The sequence below is a fragment of the Mustela erminea genome, chromosome 1 (assembly GCF_009829155.1).
Source record: "Mustela erminea isolate mMusErm1 chromosome 1, mMusErm1.Pri, whole genome shotgun sequence".
NCBI lineage: Eukaryota > Metazoa > Chordata > Mammalia > Carnivora > Mustelidae > Mustela > Mustela erminea.
In genome coordinates, this window is record NC_045614.1 from 112,223,622 (window position 1) to 112,244,695 (window position 21,074).

The following is a 21,074-nucleotide window of genomic DNA, read 5'->3' on the forward strand; positions in this document are numbered from 1 at the left end:
GATTCATCAAATAGAATAATTTTCTGTCATTGAAAGCCATGTTAATTAACATCTAATGGCATCAGAAACACTTATAAAAGAACACTAAATGAAAACAGATTATCTGAAAACAGATTAAGAAGCTGATTTCAAAGTATTAAAAACATATAAACATATAAATAAACCAAAAAATATATATAAATAATACCTAAAAGTTAACTGCAATTACCTCTAGGTGATTTTTAAAATTTTTCCATATTTCCCAAATTCTCAAAAAGGAGCATATTTTTTTTATACCTATAAATTTATGTATATCAGAAATGTATTATTAAGAAAACTTGCCTTGTGCTTACAGCACAGTCAGATGACCTTTCATGTTTTATCATCAGGTAGGCAGCATAATTTGAGGCTTATAATTAGGAATATTCCCCTGCAGTTAGGATCTCAAAGTGGAAAGGGATTCCAGTTATCTAGTCCAGTGAATCCCACACTTAAGTGTGTGTCCAAATAACCTGAAAGGCTTTTAAAATACGGGTTGCTGAGTTTCTGATTCAGTAATTCTGGATGCATGAGAATCTGCCTTTCTGACACGTTCCCAAGAGATGCTGATTCTGTTGGTGTAGGGACCATACCTGGAGAGCAGATAATCTAGTCAAATTCCCTGACTTATCAATAAATCCCAGATTTCTCCTCCACCACTGGCAAACCCAACTGTCCAGCTATATCTAAAAGCCTCTGGTGGCAAGAAATCATCTCGTGAAGCAGGGCATCCATCCAAAGAACTTAGACAGCAAAGACCTTAAAAGATGGTACAAGTGCTCTCCCATCTCCCTGAGGCTTGCTTTAAGCGGGAGTGTTTCCCAAATGACTTGGGAAGGGTCCACGCTTACAGTTACTGGCCATTTTGCGGGACATCATCTGAGTCATCTGCCCAGAGGGGGCAACGTTCAGGAAGGAGTCCCTTGGTTTATTGCTTCTCTTGGAGTAATAAAAATGTGTTGATTTGCCGGAAATGGCCCCCAAAACAAACTCAACACTCAGCACTAGTAAAATTTTAAAATGCACTCCATTCTAAAAGGGAAATTACATGCTGCAGTGGTTTTGTGAATTTTGAGCTATCACACAAGAGCCTATGAGGGTTCTCTCCCTCATAGAGCAGAGAACTAAGAAAATGAGGCTGCTATTCTCAGTGCTTGTTCCAGAATGTTGTAAATCTCTTGAAAGGTCTTTAAGAAAATCATCAAGACCTCAGTTAATTGCCTGACAAGCCCAATTAGCAGAGAAATTTGGGGTGTCATTACGAAGATATGGGATGTTGTCTTTCCATTGAGGGTTAAAAAGGCTAGCTCCACCATGTCCAATTACCTCCTCCAGTGGGCTCTGAACTAGTTAACCCACTAGTTAGCCTCTCCCAAATGGGAGAGAAGGGGATAAAAGACTGACATCTCTTTGACTCAAAAATATAATCTACTTCTTACCTTCAGTTACCTATGGCACTGGACTCCATAGACCACATCAAAAGCTCATGTTAGCCAGCATCTCCAAACTCCTACCCCATCCCATCAAGACCTTTGTCAAAACTGCTGAAAAACCAAATGGGAGATCTGAATTTCACTTCCTCCTCTTTGCCCTGGAGGTGCTAACAAGCAAATAAATTGCTCAGCTAGAGAAAGAAAAAGGAGAAGTAAGGGTCTTCCATCATCAAAAAAAAAAAAAAAAAAAAATGGGCTCTATCAGCGGGAAATGTAGGCAGTATATCAGCTGTCCCTATCTGTCCCAAACATAGCCATCTCGACTGCCAGGACATCCTCTCTCTCTCCTGGGTTGTGCTCATCCGTCAGTACTTCCACCACCTGCCTGTGCTGTCAAAAGGTTGTGCGCTGGTTCAGGGAGTAGTGTCGTGAAGAAGATGGAGTCTTTCCTCACAGCGGCTCTGGTGCCCAGGAATGAGAAAAGGCTCACCACAACACAAGGACATGTGCCACAAGTCACTCTGGTCAATTAGTGCTCAATCACATGACACAGACAAGCTCCGTCAGAGTCCCTTGTCTATGCCTCACTTCTGTGAATTCTGAAATAAACATAATGCCCATCATAAGGCCCATAACACAAAGTGGTACTTGATATATTCTTGGTTTGCTCTTCTGGGGACTGCCACAAAACGGAAAGATGTCCTCCCCTTCTGGAGGTCCTGGGTGGTGAAAACCAACATTAAGAGCCATTTGCAGCTTCCATCACCCAAGTTATTCTAATTCTCCACAATGTCTTTTGGTTTATCCTTGTCTTTCCATATCCTGAGGACTTCTAAATTTAAACCTGGCTCGCTGTAGTACCCTTTTAGCCAGAGTCTCCCCCACTCCAACTTACCCTGACAAGAGCTGTGGAATAATTTCCCTGGAACTCTTTTCTTCATCATGTTTTTATTCTCCAACTTAAAAGTTATCATGGCTCCCCATTACCTCATATTAAACCCGGCCTCTGCCATCTCCCCTTGAAAACCCTAGACTAACCACCCCACCTGCATCCCTGACCCCATCTCTCATCCTTTGCCCTGCACCCAACCAGTTCATCCGTGGCCCTTCCACCTGGCGCCTTCCCTTTCTATCTTCACCAGTACATCTCCTTCCTTTCCTTTTAGCTCTTAAAACTCTTTCTCAGTTGCTCCATTCAGACTCTTCTCCTTCCTTACCTAACTTCTTTTTGACCCCACTTGGTCTATCCCTACATTAATTCAAACTTGTGGATGGGTCTCTCTCTTCAAGAGTTCCTCTTTAGTTCTCTGTGGCCACACTGTCATTTCCAATGACATAGAAACCATGAGAATGAGCTCATAGATGGCTTCTCTTAACATACATCTTTCTCCTTCACCTCCAGTGTAAGATAACAATTACTCAACTAACCATTACATTCCATTTCACAATTCACAGCAGGCTTTCATGGACAGCTTCCCATTGGATCTTCACAACAACTTTGTGAGGAAAACAGGACAGATGTTACTACCCTCATCTTACAGTTCAGTAAGCATGGCTTTGAAGGTTAAATGATTAGTCCAGAGTCTCACCACAAAGAAACAGGAGATGAGGGGCCCAAACCCAGTTCCTTGAATCCTAAGTGCCTGTTGTTCCCACATCATCTTCCTACTCTGGACATGTGTCACACTTGATAAATGCTGATGGACTGATAATGCAGATTAGTAATGTGCAGTGTCATCAGGCCACATTCAAATAGGGATTTAGCGTTCTGAAGCCATGCCCTGAGGATAAGTTTGGGAAGAAAAGACCAAAATGAGGATTCACCAGTGTCTTTCACTTCCAACTGACTTAAAGTCTGCAGGAGAAAACAAACAAACAAACAAACAAAACAAAAACAAAAAAAACTCGTAAAACCTAAAATAAAAAGAAGAAGAAGAAGAAGCTTTTAAAAAGAAAGTTGGTTTTTTCCTGGAAAGCTAAGAAAAGAGGAAACACCTAAGGGACTCACTTGAAACTTTCCACATGATGTGGCTTGGGTCAGATGTCAGACTAAAGCCTCTAAGGTTGACTTGAAGTTGACTGGCTAATATCTGTGCACCGCCTGGAGCAGTGGAAGTGAGGAGTCTAAGAGCTGGACTGTAGCTGTTCTGTCCTCTCTGTGGGACCTTAGGCTAATCCAAGGCTCATTAGAGCCTTGGGCCTCCATTCCTTTATCTGTCCTGCAGAGAGGTTGAATGAGATGGTCCCTGAGATCTCCTCCGGCTGTGACATTTTGAGAATCTATGAATAGCAAGGACACAAGACAGGTGCGAGCTGATCACCACGTGGGCAGCTCACACCTGTCTCTCCCCAGTGTTTCCGCCCCTCACTTCCAGCAGTGCCAAACTCCAGGCCCAGTGAGGGTCCAGTTGCCAATTTTGAAGCTGTTCAAGGACAGTCGTCCTTCTGCATGGGGCTCCTTCCAACCCAAAGCTGGCCTTCCTTCCATCCTCTGCAACTCCCTCGTAAGTTACTGGGATTTGCATGCCACTAATTCATTTATGCCTCTTTGCTTTTAGATTAAAATTACTCACAAGAATCAAGCGCCTATGATGATGGGCCCTCCCCAGAAGAGCAGCTTCTTTTCACTGAGGAGGAAGAGCCGTTCAAAAGACTAAACAATACGCCAAATGCCAGTTAAACCAAGAGAGAAAACAAGAGACTGTAACACACACACACACACACACACACACACACACACGCACGCACACAGGCACACTCATCTCTAACCAGTGGAAGCAAAGCCACCCATCAGGAAGAAATCTTCATCTTGCCCTACATTCTCTCTGCTTCAACAATGGACACACCCCAACAGATCCAGCACCAACAGAAAATTCTGAATGGACTTAGGGCCCACCAGGGTGTGGTTGGCTCATACGGCAACCTCCACATTCCCAGAAGGCCATGAGTGGGACTTTCTGAGACTGAAGGAGAAATCCCCCCTTTCTTCCCACCAGTCCTGCAAGTTCCCTCATGGACGCTCGCAAGAAGCAGGCTGCAGGTTTCTTGCCTATGTTGAGATCGGATGCAGCCAAGGAAAAGAGCTCCCATTCCAGAGAATTTACACAAAGGTCCCTCTGTACAGGGACAGACGGCCTCCAGCTCTCAGAGCACAACCCTTGGCAGGGCTCAGCAAGCTCACGTTGGTTTCTTAGTCGTCCTTCAAGCGGCAACTTCTCCCTGAACTTGCTGAGGAGGCAGAAAGGCTGTGGAAAGCTGTTTCCATTCTTGGTTCTCCACGCTGTCAGTGGGCACTTGTTATTTTCCCAAAGCTTTCTCCTGGTGGCTGTGTGTTTGTTTAGAGACGGCTCCAAGAGCCCCCAGAGCTGCCTTCACAGCACACCTTAGATGTGGTATTTATTTTCTTAGTTCTGTGAACACCTGGGAGGGAAAGCAGAGAAACTGGGATTTATTTTTCAAATTGGTGTCATAATATTGTGTAAAAAGGGAAGGAAAAAAAAAAAAAAACCACCCCCAGTTTCTTTCTTTTTCAAGCCAAAACGTGTTTCCTGTTTGAGTTCCAAGCCCTGGTGGCAGACTATTCCTGAAGGCAGAGAAGAGGATAAGGAAGGGCCTTTTGCTCAGAAGACCAGGAGACAACCCATCAGGTGGTTCCCACCTGCCTCTTTGGACCTATGACTCCCAGAGCCTGGCCTGAGAGCCCTTCTGATGGTCTTATGTGTGTACATATATGTAGCATATATATATATATATATATATATATATATATATATATATATATATACACATATACACATATATATTTATTTAATGATGGACTTTTCCTGATTGGGGGGAAAAAAATCTGTAGACTAGGAACAGAAAGTGGGAAAGAAAAAGAAGGTTTTTACTCCCCCATTCCACCATTTCATTGTTAAGACACATTCCCCATAGCGATCATGAGACTTAAGGGAAATGAAAGTAGCTTCTTATCGTAAAGAGACTGAGAATTCCTATTCTGGATTCTCAAAACAGCCATGAAAGATATGCTGGACAGAATTTACTCTCCCACTTGCCAGAGATAGCAAGTCTCAGGAAAGTTAAGAGACTTGTCCATGGTATCTTAACTAATGTGGTTTGGGAGTAGGTGCCACTGAGAGGATATTTATTAGAGAAAAGAACCCACACATCTTAGAATAGGGTCATTTCTGGTCACGGAGAAATTATTCCATTTGAATCCAGGTTTCCAGGGAAGAGTGAATGTGTAGCACATGTGTGGATGGGACAGGCCCACACAAGGAAATGAGTGCCGTATGATGCTTCCCAGAGATGCTCTCTGGCCTGAACTGGTAAGAAGTTGGTCTGGGTTGAAGGCACTAGACAGATCATGAGATTAAATTCTCCACATGTCAACTCATCGTGGTCGTGATAGCCTCTTAGTCTGGAAATGCCTCTGGCTGTAGGGATGACCTCAGTTGGAGACTCGCAAGAAGGACCAAGGCACCTTCTGCAAGGTGCTACCAGCCAGTTCCCAGAGGGGTCCCAGCAGTGCTCAGTGGGCTTCATGCAGTTGGTGCCAGCATTGCCTGCCTTTCCCCAAGGGCAAGTCTGTGTAGAGCATTTGCCTTGGCACCTTTGCTCCATTGGACCTCCATCCCCTCTGAGATGTCTTCAGAGGACACGTGGGCCCACTCGACATCACTCCACTGAACTCTCTCTAATCTCCTTGCACTGAGTCAGGAGCTTCGCACAAGGAAGGGAAATTAAGATCGTGTATACACACGGATCCTAACTCTGAAGGAAGCAATCATTTAGGACCACCCTGCTGGATGCAACAGCGCGAAATAGTGGGTGAGGGGACAACCAGGCCACCTGAAGAATGTCTTGAATGATGGAATTCTTGGTGACGGGACGGACCAGCATGCTCCAGAATAACAACAGGTACTATCTTGGAAGCCACTTGACTTTGAAACAGAGGCAGATTCGGATTTGAGGTCACTGATTCGGAGATATTTACAGCAGTTTTTTGTGTGTTTCGACCCTGATCCCCCAAGATTGAGGCTGTTGACATGTGGCACTGTGGACAGGTGAAACTGAGTCTCAGAGATTCACAAGTCAGAGTGGCCCCTGCCTGTTCTAGTCTGGTGCCCAGGACTTGGAGTGTTGCCTGAGAGACATGTCCCAAGGCCCCCCTAGAGCCACAGAGTATAACAAGGCAGTGGAATAGTACTTCCAGTTTGGTAACCTCAGTAAGTCTAGTGTTGTTGTTTAGTGTGCTATTGCAACTCATCCCTTAACTACTGTGACCGTGGTTTCTTCTGGCAGAGTACTTCACCACAGTGGGCCTCCCAGCAATCTCAGAGGTTGGTGGAGAAGGTATTAATATCCCGATGTTAATAATGAGACAGTGAAGCTTAATGAGGGTTCAGTGACTTCTCAAAGTCACATAGTTAAGAAATCAGGGCAGAATCCAGTCCCTTATTCTTCATCCTGTTCTGATTGTAACCATGCCACAGATTTATTCCCACCCACCCCCACGGCTCTACCCCACCAGCAATAAAAATAATGAAACAGAAAGTCTTCAATACATTGTGTTGCCCCTGGACTATTCAGCTGAGAGTTGCATCTCATTATGGCTTGGTCTTTGTGGATTTCCTCCAGTGAGTTGAGAATGGAGATAGGCTTAGTAGAATGATTATATTTCAGGTCAGAGACCAGCTCCTCTCAAGATAGTTCTTTCCACAGATGGAAAAGATATGTTAAAATTGCCAAATAAATTAGGAAATACTTGGCAGAATCTGGAAGAGCCTCCAGACTGGCGTTACATAACATGCATATACATTATACATATGCACATTATATAAGGTGACATAGTACTTAATGTGCTGTATATATTATGCAAATTACATATTTGTGAGTAATCATGATAAATATAGAGACCCACTAATCACTTTTTTACACATACTCAGTGACAGATTAGGAAGTTACTTTGCCAGAGAGTCTTAAAACTTACTCTCTCCTGCTGCTTTGGTTCCAATTCCTGACAAAAATAATTGCATCAACTTCTCCCATCTCTAGCCCCCTCTCCTCTTGGCCAAAATCCTCAGTTACCTCCTGTCCCAGCTAGGTTGTACCTTCCGTGGAACACACCACAATTGTGTTCATAAAAATAGAATCATGGGGTTGGGAAGGATCTAGACTTTCAGATTCCCCTACATCCCAGGCCTGCACCTTAATATCCCTAGTCAAGTGGGTGCCTCATGTTAATATCAAGGGGAGAGGGAAGGGAGGAAGAGTCTACCAACACTCCAAGGAAAGAAACTTCATAGTGTTCCTTGGCCACCAGTTTCCAGGATCCAACAATAACCAATCAGGAAGTTATTTCAAGTGTCTAAGTCTCCACAGCATATCTGAGACCATAACTTCCTAAGACATGTTTCACAAAATGCTAGTAGCTATAAAATGCTCCATGAAAACAGAGCTATTTGATCAAGTACTAGCTCCCTTTCTAGGAGAGACATAGAAAGACTCAACTCTAAGAGTTCACAGTAAAGAATTATAGGGTCCTTTATTTGTTTTCCAACATCTATAGAATAGAAATACTACTTTATGCCCACCACTTCTTCTTTTTGTTCTCAGTAAAGACAGGGACACACAAGTAACCATCCTTAGCAATAATGTTCCAAAAAGCACTTCTCTAGGACAAGGAGTCTCCAGTCTTAAGACACGCTTTAGTTTCTTCTAATTGACTGTTTAAATATTTTTATTTTTCCCCTCTACATGCCTTAAAGCAAGAATTAAGGATCTGGACTCTTTGCCCCCTGGGGGTTGGGGGGTGGGGAAGGAGGGATTGGGGACACCTCATAGCTGCCGGGGGTCAGACTTCATCTGTGTAGCTCCGGAGAACAGAACCAGGTCTAAACAGCACAGTTCTAGAGAGGTTGATTTGAATTCAATGTAATGCCTGCTTTTTGAACTGGCCAAATAGGGAAGGGGTTGCCTTCCAGGGGAGTGAACAGTTTACTCGCTCTTACAGAAAGGGTCTTGACCTTGTTGGGTGGGGAACAAGCAATGATCAATCTACCTTGTCCAACAAGCTATTGAAACTGTTTTTGTCAGCAATAATGTTAAATCAATATCTGTTACTTCCTTTTGAAAGGGTTACCTCAGTATCCCCTGTTTTCTGAAAGAATGAAAATGACTCCCAGAGACATTTCTGGATCAGTGGGTACTAACCAGATAATCCACACCTAATACATGGCAGGGTTGACTAGAATCATTGACATCCTCCACAGACAGCTAGTGGTGGTGATCTCCCCTCAGTAGCTTAGAGAGTTAAAGGAATGAGGTTGAGTATTTAGACAAAAAAAAGGTCCTGCCTTTCTATTGGGGTCCATATTGTCAGTGTGGAACTCTTCTAGTCACAAATATCAGACCTGCATCTGGTTTGCAATAACAAGGAAAAAGAAACCATCCCACATCTCAAATAACAGTCAAGTTTTAGATAAAACAAGAGAGCAGAATTGTATAGAATTTCACATGGAGCCATTGTTTGTAGCTCACCTTGATGTCCCATCATGCTGGAGTATGTCTTTCAACTTTGTGCTACAGAGAGAAAACAGGAAAAGGATACAGGAAAGGGGATTCCCATTTATTGCTTACTGGATACAAGGCACCATGTCAAGGTCTTTTAGGTCTTTTCATGTGCTGTCCCATTTAATCCTCAGAACAGCCTATGATATAGGCATTGTACTTATTTCACAGATAAAGGAATTAGTGCATTGAAAGGTGAAGTACCTTGTCCAAGGTCAAAAAGAAAGACTTGACATGGATTTGTCTCACCAAAAATGAATGCTTTTACTACTATACTTCAGTGCTTTTAACATTCTTGTCCGTTCCCAACCCTACTATCATTCTGGGTGAGGTTACCTGGCGCTAGCAAATTGATCTATCAGGTCTACCTCTGTACAGCCATCTAACCACGTTCCTTCTAAAGAACTTCCAGTGCTTGTTCATACTTAAACTCAACAGCCTCCATGGACAGCTGGAACCCCAAACCTCAACTTTGCAATCAGATTGGCGCAAAAACTTAATCTTCAATGTTTCAAATTCTAGTGGAATGGGAACGTCTCCCAGGGCTCCCTAATAGATTTTCTGTTCAGTTCCGTGGGTGGGAGAGCAGCAAGCAGCCTTCTCAGACATAAATGCCATGGTCAACGGTGACTGGCCTGCACAGGGAAGGAGGGCTGGTGTTGTTGAAGGGAGCCTCCAGCAAGAAGGCTCTGCATGTGCTCCTCATTAGTGATAGGCGTGGGCTGGGCCATCTGTATTCTGCAGGAGAACAGAATGGCAGGCTGCCTTTCAGATGCCAAGAGAAGCTATCTAATGGGAAGATCCAGAGAGCTCAAAAAGCAGACAGGCCTCTTTCCTCATGGGGATCTCTGTGGGAAACCAGGGACACAGAGAACCAAGGGGTTTGGGAAATTAACGGCTTAACCTGCTGGGCATCCACACTGGCCACCACTTCATTCTTCATGCCTGTGGTGCAGAATGGCAAGCTGAGCCCTGCGGCCTCATCGGCTTGCTCAGCTCCCTTAAATGGAGCCCACGTATCCTGAGATCTGTGGCTGCGGTGACAGGTGCATTACAGCAAGCCACCAGAGTTTGCAGGGAAGCCCTCAAGTCTCCCAAGGACCAGGAAGCCCTGCAGCTAAGAGAGACCATATGATTGGATGCTCAGCACAGATTCTAGAGAAATAATCAGAAAACATGAGGACAACTCTAAATGCTCCAAATGAGGAAAACGCAAGTTGGAAGCAAAGAAGAGAACGTATAACCCAGTACCAAGCATATAGTAGGTAATGAGTAAATATTTCTTAAATGAATGAATAGCTAAACTGGGTATCTGCCCCTCTGTCCTGGAATGGGTAGGGGAAGGGGAGGTAGAGGCGATGAAAGCTTTTTAACTAACAACTCGGGAACTTGAAACCACAGGATGTAGAGGGAGCTCATGGGGGCCTCTAACTACCCAGACATCTGTTGAGTGATGGACACAGCTAAATATGGATCATCAAAGGGCTTTCTAGGTCACATGGAGGGCAGTTGCATGATTCAGAAAAAAATGAAATTCAACTTGGACAGAAAGATAGAAATATTTGCAATCTACTTCTTAGCCATCGGGTCAGAATGGACAAAGACTAAAAAGGCAGCAAAAGTGTAGTTACAACACAGTAAGAGATCGGCGTAATAAGGTACAGATTCAAGAGATGAAAAGACAACTGGAGAACGGTTTTTTTTTATTTTTTAGATTTATTTGGGCAAGGGAACTGAGCACTATAGTTCAAAAATGAAAGAAAGGACCGACAGATCTTTTTTTTTTCTTTTCTTAAGGCAGCTTAAAGTTGAGTTAATTGGAAGATGGACATGTCCAGGCATTAATGAAATTGCTAGTAAATAACTGTCATTTATTGTGTGGTCCCAAACCTATTACTTTGATGACAACTGTTAAATATCACAGGCACTCTAATGAAGTTGGTGGCATATGGTTCCCTACTTAACAGACGAGGAAACTGAGGAACAGAGCAAATCTCCCCATGGCAGATCTGTCAGTATACCTCTTCAAAGCCAGGCCTGTGCCTGCAGGACCATTGCTGATTCCTCAGAGCTCCAAGCACCGGGGTAGGGATTAACTACCCCAAACCAAGCCCATGTGCACAACTCACTGACTTCCGTGTCAAACTGGAAACCCGAGTCCACAAAGCTGGAGTGGGAAACAGCCGCAGAGGCCCATGGAGGAGGAGCGGATCTGGGCTGTGGAAGGTCCGTGCGCACCTTACCCTCGTTTCTTCTTAGGCCCTCTCTCCAAGGCACCAGCTGGGCCTGGTCCTAGGACCTTGCTCAGACGGCAGACAGTCAACAATGGCAGCTGGTAAAGAACTCACCAGATCAGGGTGTTCACATAGTAGGAAAGATCACCTTAAAGGACACAGAGACCATATTAAGGACCAGGAGAAAGTGAAATGAGGTCAGGAAGTCAAACATCTGAATTCAGTAACTGATACATAAAGGTGGAACAGAGTTCCAAAACATCCTTTTAAAAATCTGTTGGGTAAATCATAATTTGGGGTAAAGAGATTGCTTCTAGAATGATGCAAAAAAATTTTTTGAACTTTTTCCTTAACAAAAAAAAAACCCAAAAAATCCTTTTAAAAATGGAAACTAACAAGAATTATAAGTTGAGGGGTAAAGAAATAATTTTTTTCCTTAGACAAGACAAAAGGAAATTAATTTCTAAACTTTGCAATGTAAATGGCAATCCAGAAAAAGACTCCAGAAAGTGAGCATTTTCTGTTGAGGGATTAAACATTAGTAGTTTTAAAATAATTAATGAACTTTTTTTTTTTTTGGTCTTTTTTAGTTTTTAAGAAAACTGGTACCAATTGGTTACCAGAAAATGGCATGATCTTCAAGAAAAGAAAAATTTTCTTGGTAAATATTTCCTCTTTCCCTGAGTCCTTGAGGTAAAAGAACTGAGAACTAACTAGATCTTTTAACTCAGAGCAACGAATGTCCATGGAAGGGATGAATAAAAGAGGATATTATTAAATTGCTGTTTGAGGTTTTCTATTATCATACTCTGTTACCACCAGGCATGTCAGTAATGATAAAAAGGATAAATATAAAATGATAAAAAATGATAATGATTAAAAAATGATAAAAAGGATAAAGTAATCCCACCTCCCCCCTCTTCCTGTCAGCCTCTTAAAGCTTCCCACCATGGCCATCCAGGTTAAATACACTTCCTTGAATTAGAATATCTGGGAATAATCTCTTTTTATTATGGAAATTTTCAAACATACAGAAAAGCAGAGCCATGAGTATAATGAGAACATATATACCTGTCACTCAGATTCAGCAGTTGTTACCATCTTCCCATATTTGTTTCATTTTTTTTTTAACTGAAGTATTTTAAAGTAAATTACAGATGTCATGACATCTCACACCAAAATACTTACACATATATCATTATAGGGGATCCTTCCTTATGTGGGAAAGGCACTGCTGTCAGAAGACGTGTGGGAGCTCTCATAAGCTCAGTCATTTCTCAGTCCCAAATAGAAGTTAATCAGGACATCACTCTAACAATTAATGAGGAGTAAGTTTTGGGTGGAACCCAAGGAAGGTCTTAGCTGTATTTAGAACATTCCTGATTGATACAGAGAGAGGAAAGGCAACCGCACATTAACTAAATTCTCAAAAGACACAAAGTGGGGAAGTGGGGAAGTCTTATACACAATAATGATGCCAGAGACAAAACACAAAGCACTTGTGTGGAGATAGAAATTTACATGAACACTGCATGTTCTTATTTTTGAAAGAAAAATTGTTTAAAACGTTGGTAATGACAGAATGACTGGGCACAGGTAAAACAGTAAAACATCCTATCAGCAGATTCCTTTAATCATAGAAAAGACCATTGTGGTTTTTGCCCCCACCATTTGATGAGCAAGGCACTAGACCCAGCAGGGTGGCAGGTGGTGGTAAGCTGCTGAGATGCACAGACAGGTCCTCCCCCTCCACTGGGGCATAACTGAACGGGAAGTACATCAACTCCCAGGAGAACGTCTGGGAAGCTTGGTTGAGAAGCGCTGGCTCACTTAGACGGGGTAAGATATCATCTTCAGTAGGCACACTTGCTCTGTGCTTTGTTGCTGGGGTCAGGGCAGGCGAATTGCAGATGTTGTGGACAAGATGGCAGGCAAGGTGGTTGGGTAGTTTGCCTGCAAAGGTCTGCTGGCTCAGTGACTCTGCCGAACAAAAGAGAAGCAGGCAGAATGAGTGACAGCAGGTTCCAGAATGTTCAGCCTGTCTCTGTCAATAAATGAAATTCATTTCCTATTCAAAACAGCCTAGGTGGCCTCAACAACTGGAGACCAAGGCCTGATACCCAGTCTGTGGCTGGTGGACCTAACTGAGCACGCATTTGGCTTTCCACGCATCCGATGGAAAAGCTTCCTTATCCATACCCTCAGGGCACATTTACCTCTTGACTCATGAAGCACCCCACCCCACTATCCCCTTCCCCACACCATGGGGTTCATAAGAACAAGCACCACCTTCTTTCTCCATGACATTGCTGCCATAAGGAAGGCAAGTCTCTGTTGACTGACTCGGCGATGAAAATCCTTTCCACCCTCCAGAGAGTAGGAACGTGTTTTCTTCCCAGAGCGCCCCCTCTTTGGAAGCACACAGTCTCTCCTGAGCTCCCTCCTCCAGCCTCACCCCGGGCCCCGAAGCCCAAGCCCAAGATCCGCTGATGGGTGAGAAAACACATGAGCTCATTGGAGCTTATATAAGAGCTCTTGGCAGGCCTTCCCCAGGAGCATGCTCGCATTTGCCTTGTCTAGGCAATGTGATTTTTCTCTTCTCTATCTCCTCAGAACAGAGAGGCTGATTTGTACTCCTGTTCAGTAGTGGTTTTGTAGCAGGGAGAAGGAAGCTCAGTGTTCCCTCCCAAATCCCAGTGATTCAAATTGGTGGAGTTTTCCCAAGGGGCAGAAATAGTATTTAAAGGACAGAATCCACCGGCATGTGTCAAGCCCCTTCACACTGGCTCTATCCCTTCTCTCAGCTTCTGTCTCTGAGGAGCCTATACGCCTTCAGTCACCCCGGAGGAGCAGTGAGAGCCGTAAGGGCCAAAGCTGCCTTGACATCTCAGAGGACTCCCTCTCTGATGTCCCTTCTGAGATGTTTGCGAGCAAGGTCTAGGGCAGAGAGAGACAAAATAAGATGGAAATCCTCCTCTTCCTCCAGAGGAAGAAACAGAACATTTATGGAGGTCTTTCAAGTGTTCCCATCGCAGGAAATTGATCCTGCCTCCCGATGACTTGGTGACAACTCCCTTCCTCTCCCAGATGCCGTTGTCTTGGGGGAAGAAAGAAACTTTGGGGGAATTTGGGGGAAGTGCACTGTGGAAACTCAAAGAGAAGGGGGGAGAGAGAGAGAGAAAGGGAAGGCCATGAAACCAAAGTCCAAAGTCAGGCAATGTTTTACATAGCTCCCAAGAGGAGAAGGAACTTGGCTCTTCTCCTGCCACTGAAGGAAGAAAAGGAGGGGGGAGGAGTGGGTGCCCTTGGCAGTGATGGGCTCCCTTCTGCCCCCAGTCACTCCAGGCCTGGGCCGCTCAGGGCAGTGCCAGCCAAGACAGAGAAACTCAGTCCGGGGCTCCTCATTCTCCTCCTTGAGCCTCACAGGCCATGACCCAGGGTGCTTTGTACCCATAGGCAAGTGGGGATATGCCCTCTTCTTCCTCTGCTCCTCTTCTGGGGCCAGCGCCACTTCCTGCCTGGCACCAAGGAGTGGTAGGGACATGGGCAAGTGTCAGATTATGTCTCAGCTTTCCCACCTGTAAGATGGGGCCGGAGAGGATGGTTCATACATTTGTTCATTTATCCATCAATAAATATTGCGTTATTAACCAATGTCTATTTGCCAGGCACTAGAAGGGTCTTTAACCTGTTTCAATGCAGTACTCTTGCTTTTTCTCCACCATTTCCCATTGCATTCTGCTTTTCCCAACTTCCATCCACCCCCAATGCCTACTTCTTCCACCTTTTCTTCTTTTATTCTTGTGATGTTTCTCTTCCCTTTTCTCCTATGATACTATTTTTAGAGTTTTCATACATAAAATCAGAGGATCACAGGGATCTTAAGGGGACACTTGCCCACTTTGTTATCTCCAGGCAAGGCTGTGCTGAAAAAGCCCAGGGAAGATCAGAGAACATAGTCCAGAGCTTGATTTCAGGATGTAATTTGAGTGTCTCACAGCTTCTCCCATCCAGAAATTATCTCCAATGTCTAACTGAAACCCCTCTGTTCGGTACTACTCTTCTTTTTCTTTTTCCCTTTTGAGTCACATCTCAGGCATAGAGCACCTTTGTGGATATAGAACCATTGGGAAGTTTAATGAAACCAACATAGCTGAATATCCCAGACCAGAGAGTATTAGCTTCATTATGAAAACAACAGAATCAGGAACAAAGGGAGGACCAGAGGCCAGGGCAGAGAGGTGGGTGTGACTTCTCTGAAATCAACAAAAACAGACTAAGCAATAACCCACAAGCGTAATCCTACTGGAGTCGCCATTTTGGATCAACTATCTCAGTTAACACAAAAAGTCCACTGAGCAGAAAGTTCGGGAATCAACCCCCTGTTGCTGGAAAGGCTCTCCCTTCGATGTCCTCGAGTTCAGCCTTGCACGCTGAGGTGGTAGGCAGTGGAGTACAAAGTCTGTGGTCTGTTGATTGTAGTTGAGTTTCAAACGGGCGTCATTCAACCTTGGTTCCAATGTGACCATATACAGAATTCCTCTCCAGAGTTATTTTTCCCAGCCTCTGGGAAGGAGGCAAGCCAGGTCTACCCTTGGACAGGGCCTGATAGCCCTTTTGGATCTGTGTGAACCTGCCGAGATGGCTCACACTCTTGATGGAGGCAGTGTGCCTAGAGAGTAGGTCACCAGGCAAGGAGGCAGATTGTAAAACCTACAGAATTTTCTTTCTTCCTTTCTTCAGATGGCAAGAGGCAGGAGATCCAACTAAAGAGAAGAGGGTCTAACGGCAAGTTGCTGACCCAGCTTCTAGCACAGCTGCCCTCTTCCACAGAATGGGAACAAGTAACCTTTTGTGCCTCTTGTACTATCAGTCTTCACTACTGGTAGGTATCTCTGGGCAAGTGTTATTGTTAGCCAGTAAGCATAGTCCCAAAGAAGCCACTACTAGAGGGGTTCTGACAGATGCTTTTCTCTCTCTGCAGGAAACAAGTTAGACCTTTCTATCTGGGAAAAGCCTGGCTACTGTTCCATAGAGGCTGCTGTGGAAGGAGCCATCCCACGTGCCAGGATGATCCGAGACATGAAACCCTGCCTAGGAAACAAGAGCAACATGGGGAGTGGGCCACAGCGCTGTCTCAGCCACGTGGCCTTGGACATGTCCTTCTGGGACCTCTCTTTCTCCATCTATCAAACAAGGGGCCTCTAAAGACTTTCCCTTTTCAACGATCTTGCCTTTACCTGGAGTAAACGCTGCGGCCATGGGAGAGGGGGCATGGTCCTTGTTCTTCTGGGTCTTCCACCAGGCCCAAGGCTTCCCCCAGCCCTGCTATTCTGGAGGGCTCCCCTTAGCCCTTTAAAGAATCTTCCCTTCCCTCTTAAGGATTGATCATGCTCAGAAATCCAGCTGATTTGGGGGACCAACATGAAAAAAAAAAAAAAAGAACCTCACAAAGAAACTCTTTGAGAAGCCTTCCACGTTTACACACACGCACACAGACATATACAAACACACATACTTAATCCCTGACATGTAAACATTTTCTCTTCTGTGGCTCAAACCTATTTTACCCTTTCTCATTGCCCGTGTGTTCAGAGAGACTCCATTCCCACCCATGGAAAAGCACCATTTCCTTTTAGAGAACTTAGCTAGACCTCAGTGTTTGGGGGTCACCCTGGGCATAGGTTGAAGCTAAAGGTCCTAACACACCTCACCTGCGGCCCATAAACACAGACTCACCTGCCAAGACGGAGGCAGTGACTGGCTGGCACAGTGCCAGGGTCCAGAATCTTTGTTCCTTACTCATTCATCTCCACTGCCTCCTCCGCCTGTAGATATGCTTCTCTGTCGCGGTGGTTGCCTGCTCGAGCCTGCCTGTCCGCCTGCCAGAGTGCCGTGGACTTCTTCTGTAATGTACTGTGTGTATGTGTGTCTTCCCTCTGCAGTTTACTACAAATAAACATGACAGCGGACAGCTGACCCCTGACCTCCTGGTGGTTTCTTTTCAAGCCATTGCTTGAGAAATCGGGATCGGCTGATCAGCCACAGGGCACTGGAGACAAGCAGGCTCCTCTACACTGTTCCGTGGCATTTCACTGGTGCCCACTGCCAGGGGTTCCACTGATAGGCCAGAACTGGGAAGAAGGGAAAATTTTTGTCGCCCCTTTCCTGGTATTGCAGGATGGGGAGAGGAAGCTGAAAATCCTATTAAATAAGCCTTTATTAGACATTTCAAAGTCTTCATTTCATTGATATGTGAAAACTCCCCTATGAAGTAATGAGCCATTTTACAGATTAGGAAACCAAGGCTCAGAAAGGGTCATTAACTTGCTCAACAAGTAACATAATAAGTAACCCAGTTCTCTCAAATCCCAAAATTCTCACTCTTTCCTCTAAACCAGTATTTCTCCAAGGAGGGGGGGAGGGCAGGGACTGCTAACATCAGAAACACCGGAGGTCTGGATCTGCGGCCCTTTCAGACCTCCTGAATCCTGGGCTCTGAGAGTAGGACCCTCAAATCTGGGTCGGTCTATAGACCCTCACACTCACCGCGCCGCAACCTGCGGGGAGGGCAGGACCTGTCTGAGAGGACTGAGCAAAGCCAGCGTTTCAGGAGAGCTCAGAAACCAGAGCCTGCAGAAGAACGCCGTGAGACAGGAGAGACCCGGAGAGGAGACAGATGTGGGAAGAAGTGAGGCTGTGGACTGCACATCAGAGTGGGTTGACCCCTCACCCCAGAACGAAGATCCAAACAACAGGTCCATCAGCTCGGCTCTAGGTTGAGCCGTCTCCAGCCAAGGGTTCCAAGTCACACCCAGGCGGGGTTAGGCAGGGTCTCAACCTGGCAGCCTACAGGATAGGGGCCTACAATGGTGCGGCAGCCTCCGGAGGAGGAGGCTGTGGTTGCCCAGCGGCTGGTCATCGGCCTCCGCTGCCTTTGCAACCCCCATTGCCCTGGCCAGCCTGGCCTGACTGGTCAGTCTCAGGAGCCAAAGAGCCATTGTCCTTGCCTCTCCAGGTTCTTCCTGCCACAAGTGACCAAAAGTGTTCCAAAAGACCCAGAACTCAGGTCCTGAAGTCTGTCTTCTCTGGGTCCCTGCTGTCATCCTCAGGGCTGGGCAAGGACTCTGGCCTCAGGGAACCTCACCAAAATGTTACTCACTCCTACCCACTCCCTCCTCTTTCTACCTGGATCTGCCGAATTCTATTTTGTGCCCTGGAGTCTAGGTGGAGGTTTCTGAAATGACAGTGGGGATGTTTGAGGTGGGGCGCTGTGAGGTGGAGGCATCATTGCTACTGGGGACAGGACAAAATTCTGGAAATAGCTCCATGGCCACTCAACTGGGGACATTCAGCTACGGTCTCACCCGCCCCGCTGTAACACTCACCAGTCTCCATAGCTAGGGAAAGAATTGGGTAAACAAGGAAAATTCTGGTCCATTCAGGAACAAAGGCCCTTAGCAGTTGTGTTTGCATTTTAAACAATAGTGAAAAATAAGCCATTTGCCTTAGCATTTACAAGATTTTCTAACATGTGATCATGTTCCTGCTCCTTCCCCCACTTAACAGGTTACTGTATGCCTTTAAAAGTAACAAAACTGCCTTTGTTTTTACATGTCCTTCCCTCCTACTTTCCATTAAACCAGACTATCAATTATTACCGAACTATTTCTGAATCTAAAATCTTCAAGCCATTCACAGAGGGAGCAGAAAGTCAAAGAGAGTCAACGTGGTAAGGAAGTGCAGAAAGAAAAACGGGAGAGATTCGAAGGAGAAATGGTGGTCTCGGACTGGAGGGCTCGCAGAGAGAACCGAGTCTGACCTCTCAGCCAGAGCGGGTCTCAGCTCTTTGGCCCCTGTCCTGTGCATGGCCACCTCTGCCTCTAGACTACCCTGGGTGGGCAGCCTGCCTCCTTTCCAGGGAGCCCCTCCAGAAGGTCTCTGAGCCTTAGGTAGGCTCCTATTACATCCAAGTCTGCCTCCCATGGACTCCCAAGCCCTGGGCCCCAGCTTGGCCCCTAGCAACCCACAGTACACCGTACCCCTGCAGCAGGACAGCGCGCATTTATCTCAGAACAGCAACCCCGTCCTCTTTTTTTTTCACCCTCCAGACCAAACATCCCCTGAATCTTTAAATCACCTATTATATGTCATGACGCTCAGACCCTAAGCTATTCTTACGACTTTCTCTGGAACAACAACAGGTTGCCAAGGTCCCTCTTAAAATGGGATTGCCAGAACTGAGCGGAGTACGGTGCCCCAGAAGCGGGCAGAGCCACACCCAACGCTCCAGGCTCCAGGCTCTGCATTCACTTTCCTTGGCAGCCTGATGGCTCTCACGGAGGTCAACTCCCATCTCCCGTGAGGGCCAGTCACTGCTGCTGGGGTAGTGCTTTACTGATCCCCAAGTCCCTTCGGAAACACGGCCTTGTTTGCTCTTCAGCACAGCTAGGGGAGGGTGGTTAAAGATGAGGAAGCTAGGGACGCCTGGGTGGCTCAGTTGGTTAAGCAGCTGCCTTCAGCTCAGGTCATGATCCCAGTGTACTGGGATCGAGTCCCACATTGGGCTCCTTGCTCGGCAGGGAGCCTGCTTCTCCCTCTGACTCTGCCTGACACTCTGCCTGCCATTCTGTCTGCCTGTGCTCTCTCTCTCTCCGACAAATAAATAAATAAAATCTTAAAAAAAAAAAAAAAAAGATGAGGAAGCTAAGGTTTTTCCAAAGCCACATGGGCCAGGCCTCATGCCCTGAGCCTGTGGTTCCGAACCCTCCATACACACCCATGATGCCTTTACACTATAACTTTTGTTAAGGCCAAGAAAGCCTCCTCGGCTTCATTTGTTAGTGTCTATTCAGAGTCTTTTTCAGGGCGCCTGGGTGGCTCAGTTGGTGAAGTGTGTGCCTTCAGCTCAGATTATGATCCCAGAGTCCTGGGATCGAGCCTCAGCCTACTTGGGCGCACGCTCCCTCTCTCTCTCTCTCTCTCTCTCTCCTGTGTCAAATAAATAAATAAAATCTTTTTTTTAAAAAAATCTTTTTTTCTGGGGTGCCTGGGTGGCTCAGTGGGTTAAGCCGCTGCCTTCGGCTCAGGTCATGATCTCAGGGTCCTGGGATCGAGTCCCGCATCGGGTTCTCTGCTCCGCGGGGAGCCTGCCCCCTCCTCTCTCTCTCTCTCTGCCTGCCTCTCTGCCTACTTGTGATCTCTCTGTGTCAAATGAATAAATAAAATCTTTAAAAAAAAAAATCTTTTTTTCTGTTCCATTTTGTTTTGTTAATTTCTGCCCATCCCCGAACTTGTCTAGATCTTTTTGACTCCCACTTCTGCCACCCCATATATTAAAGGGAAGACAATGGATCAATGAGAAAATGCAGCCGAAGAGGATGAAGGACCAAACAAGGAAGGAGAAAGGAGCTGGAAAGGGAGCATCTCAGAGAAGAATGGACAACATGGTGTGGCATGTTGGGGGTTGGGGGAAGACTGGGTTCCAAACCCACCTACTTCTGCAGGCTCTGCTGCCCTAGACAAGCCACTTAGCCTCTCAGAGCCTCACTTTCCCAGGAGAGGGCATCTGAATTGGACTAGTCTATTCCCAAGACTTCTCCCAGTTTCGTGAATCTAATGTAGAAGAAGACCTTACCGTTAGTCCAAAGAGTCTTCTCCTTTAATCCAATGACTATACTGGATATCAGATTTCACTCCAGATATTTCACATGGTTTTCCTTTGCTACAATAAAGAAAAGCAAAGGTGGCTATGGGCATGGCATTAAGCAACATCTATTTCATTTGATCGCTAGCCCTGCTTTTTACGGGGTGGGGA

At 45.6% G+C, this 21,074-nt stretch overlaps 1 protein-coding gene and 1 long non-coding RNA gene across 6 annotated transcripts in view; both read left to right on the top strand.

Annotated features, from left to right (window-relative positions):
* DGKG (diacylglycerol kinase gamma) overlaps positions 1 to 5,214 on the top strand; it is a 197,322-nt gene extending 192,108 nt beyond the window's left edge. For all 4 annotated transcript variants that reach the window (XM_032338301.1, XM_032338304.1, XM_032338312.1 and 1 more), the window contains one exon: positions 4,010 to 5,214. In XM_032338301.1, coding sequence (XP_032194192.1) covers positions 4,010 to 4,108 — 99 coding nt within the window. In that variant the 3' untranslated portion in view covers positions 4,109 to 5,214. The remainder of the gene's footprint in view (positions 1 to 4,009) is intronic.
* A 42-nt stretch (positions 5,215 to 5,256) lies between these two features.
* Positions 5,257 to 16,738, top strand: LOC116587713. Of its 2 annotated transcripts, none has more exons than XR_004284603.1 (3): positions 5,257 to 6,679; positions 16,001 to 16,142; positions 16,242 to 16,738. It is a non-coding gene; the product is annotated as an uncharacterized LOC116587713 (long non-coding RNA). The 2 variants fall into 2 exon arrangements; XR_004284606.1 differs by having other exon boundaries at positions 5,257 to 6,371.
* The last annotated feature ends 4,336 nt before the right edge of the window (positions 16,739 to 21,074 follow it).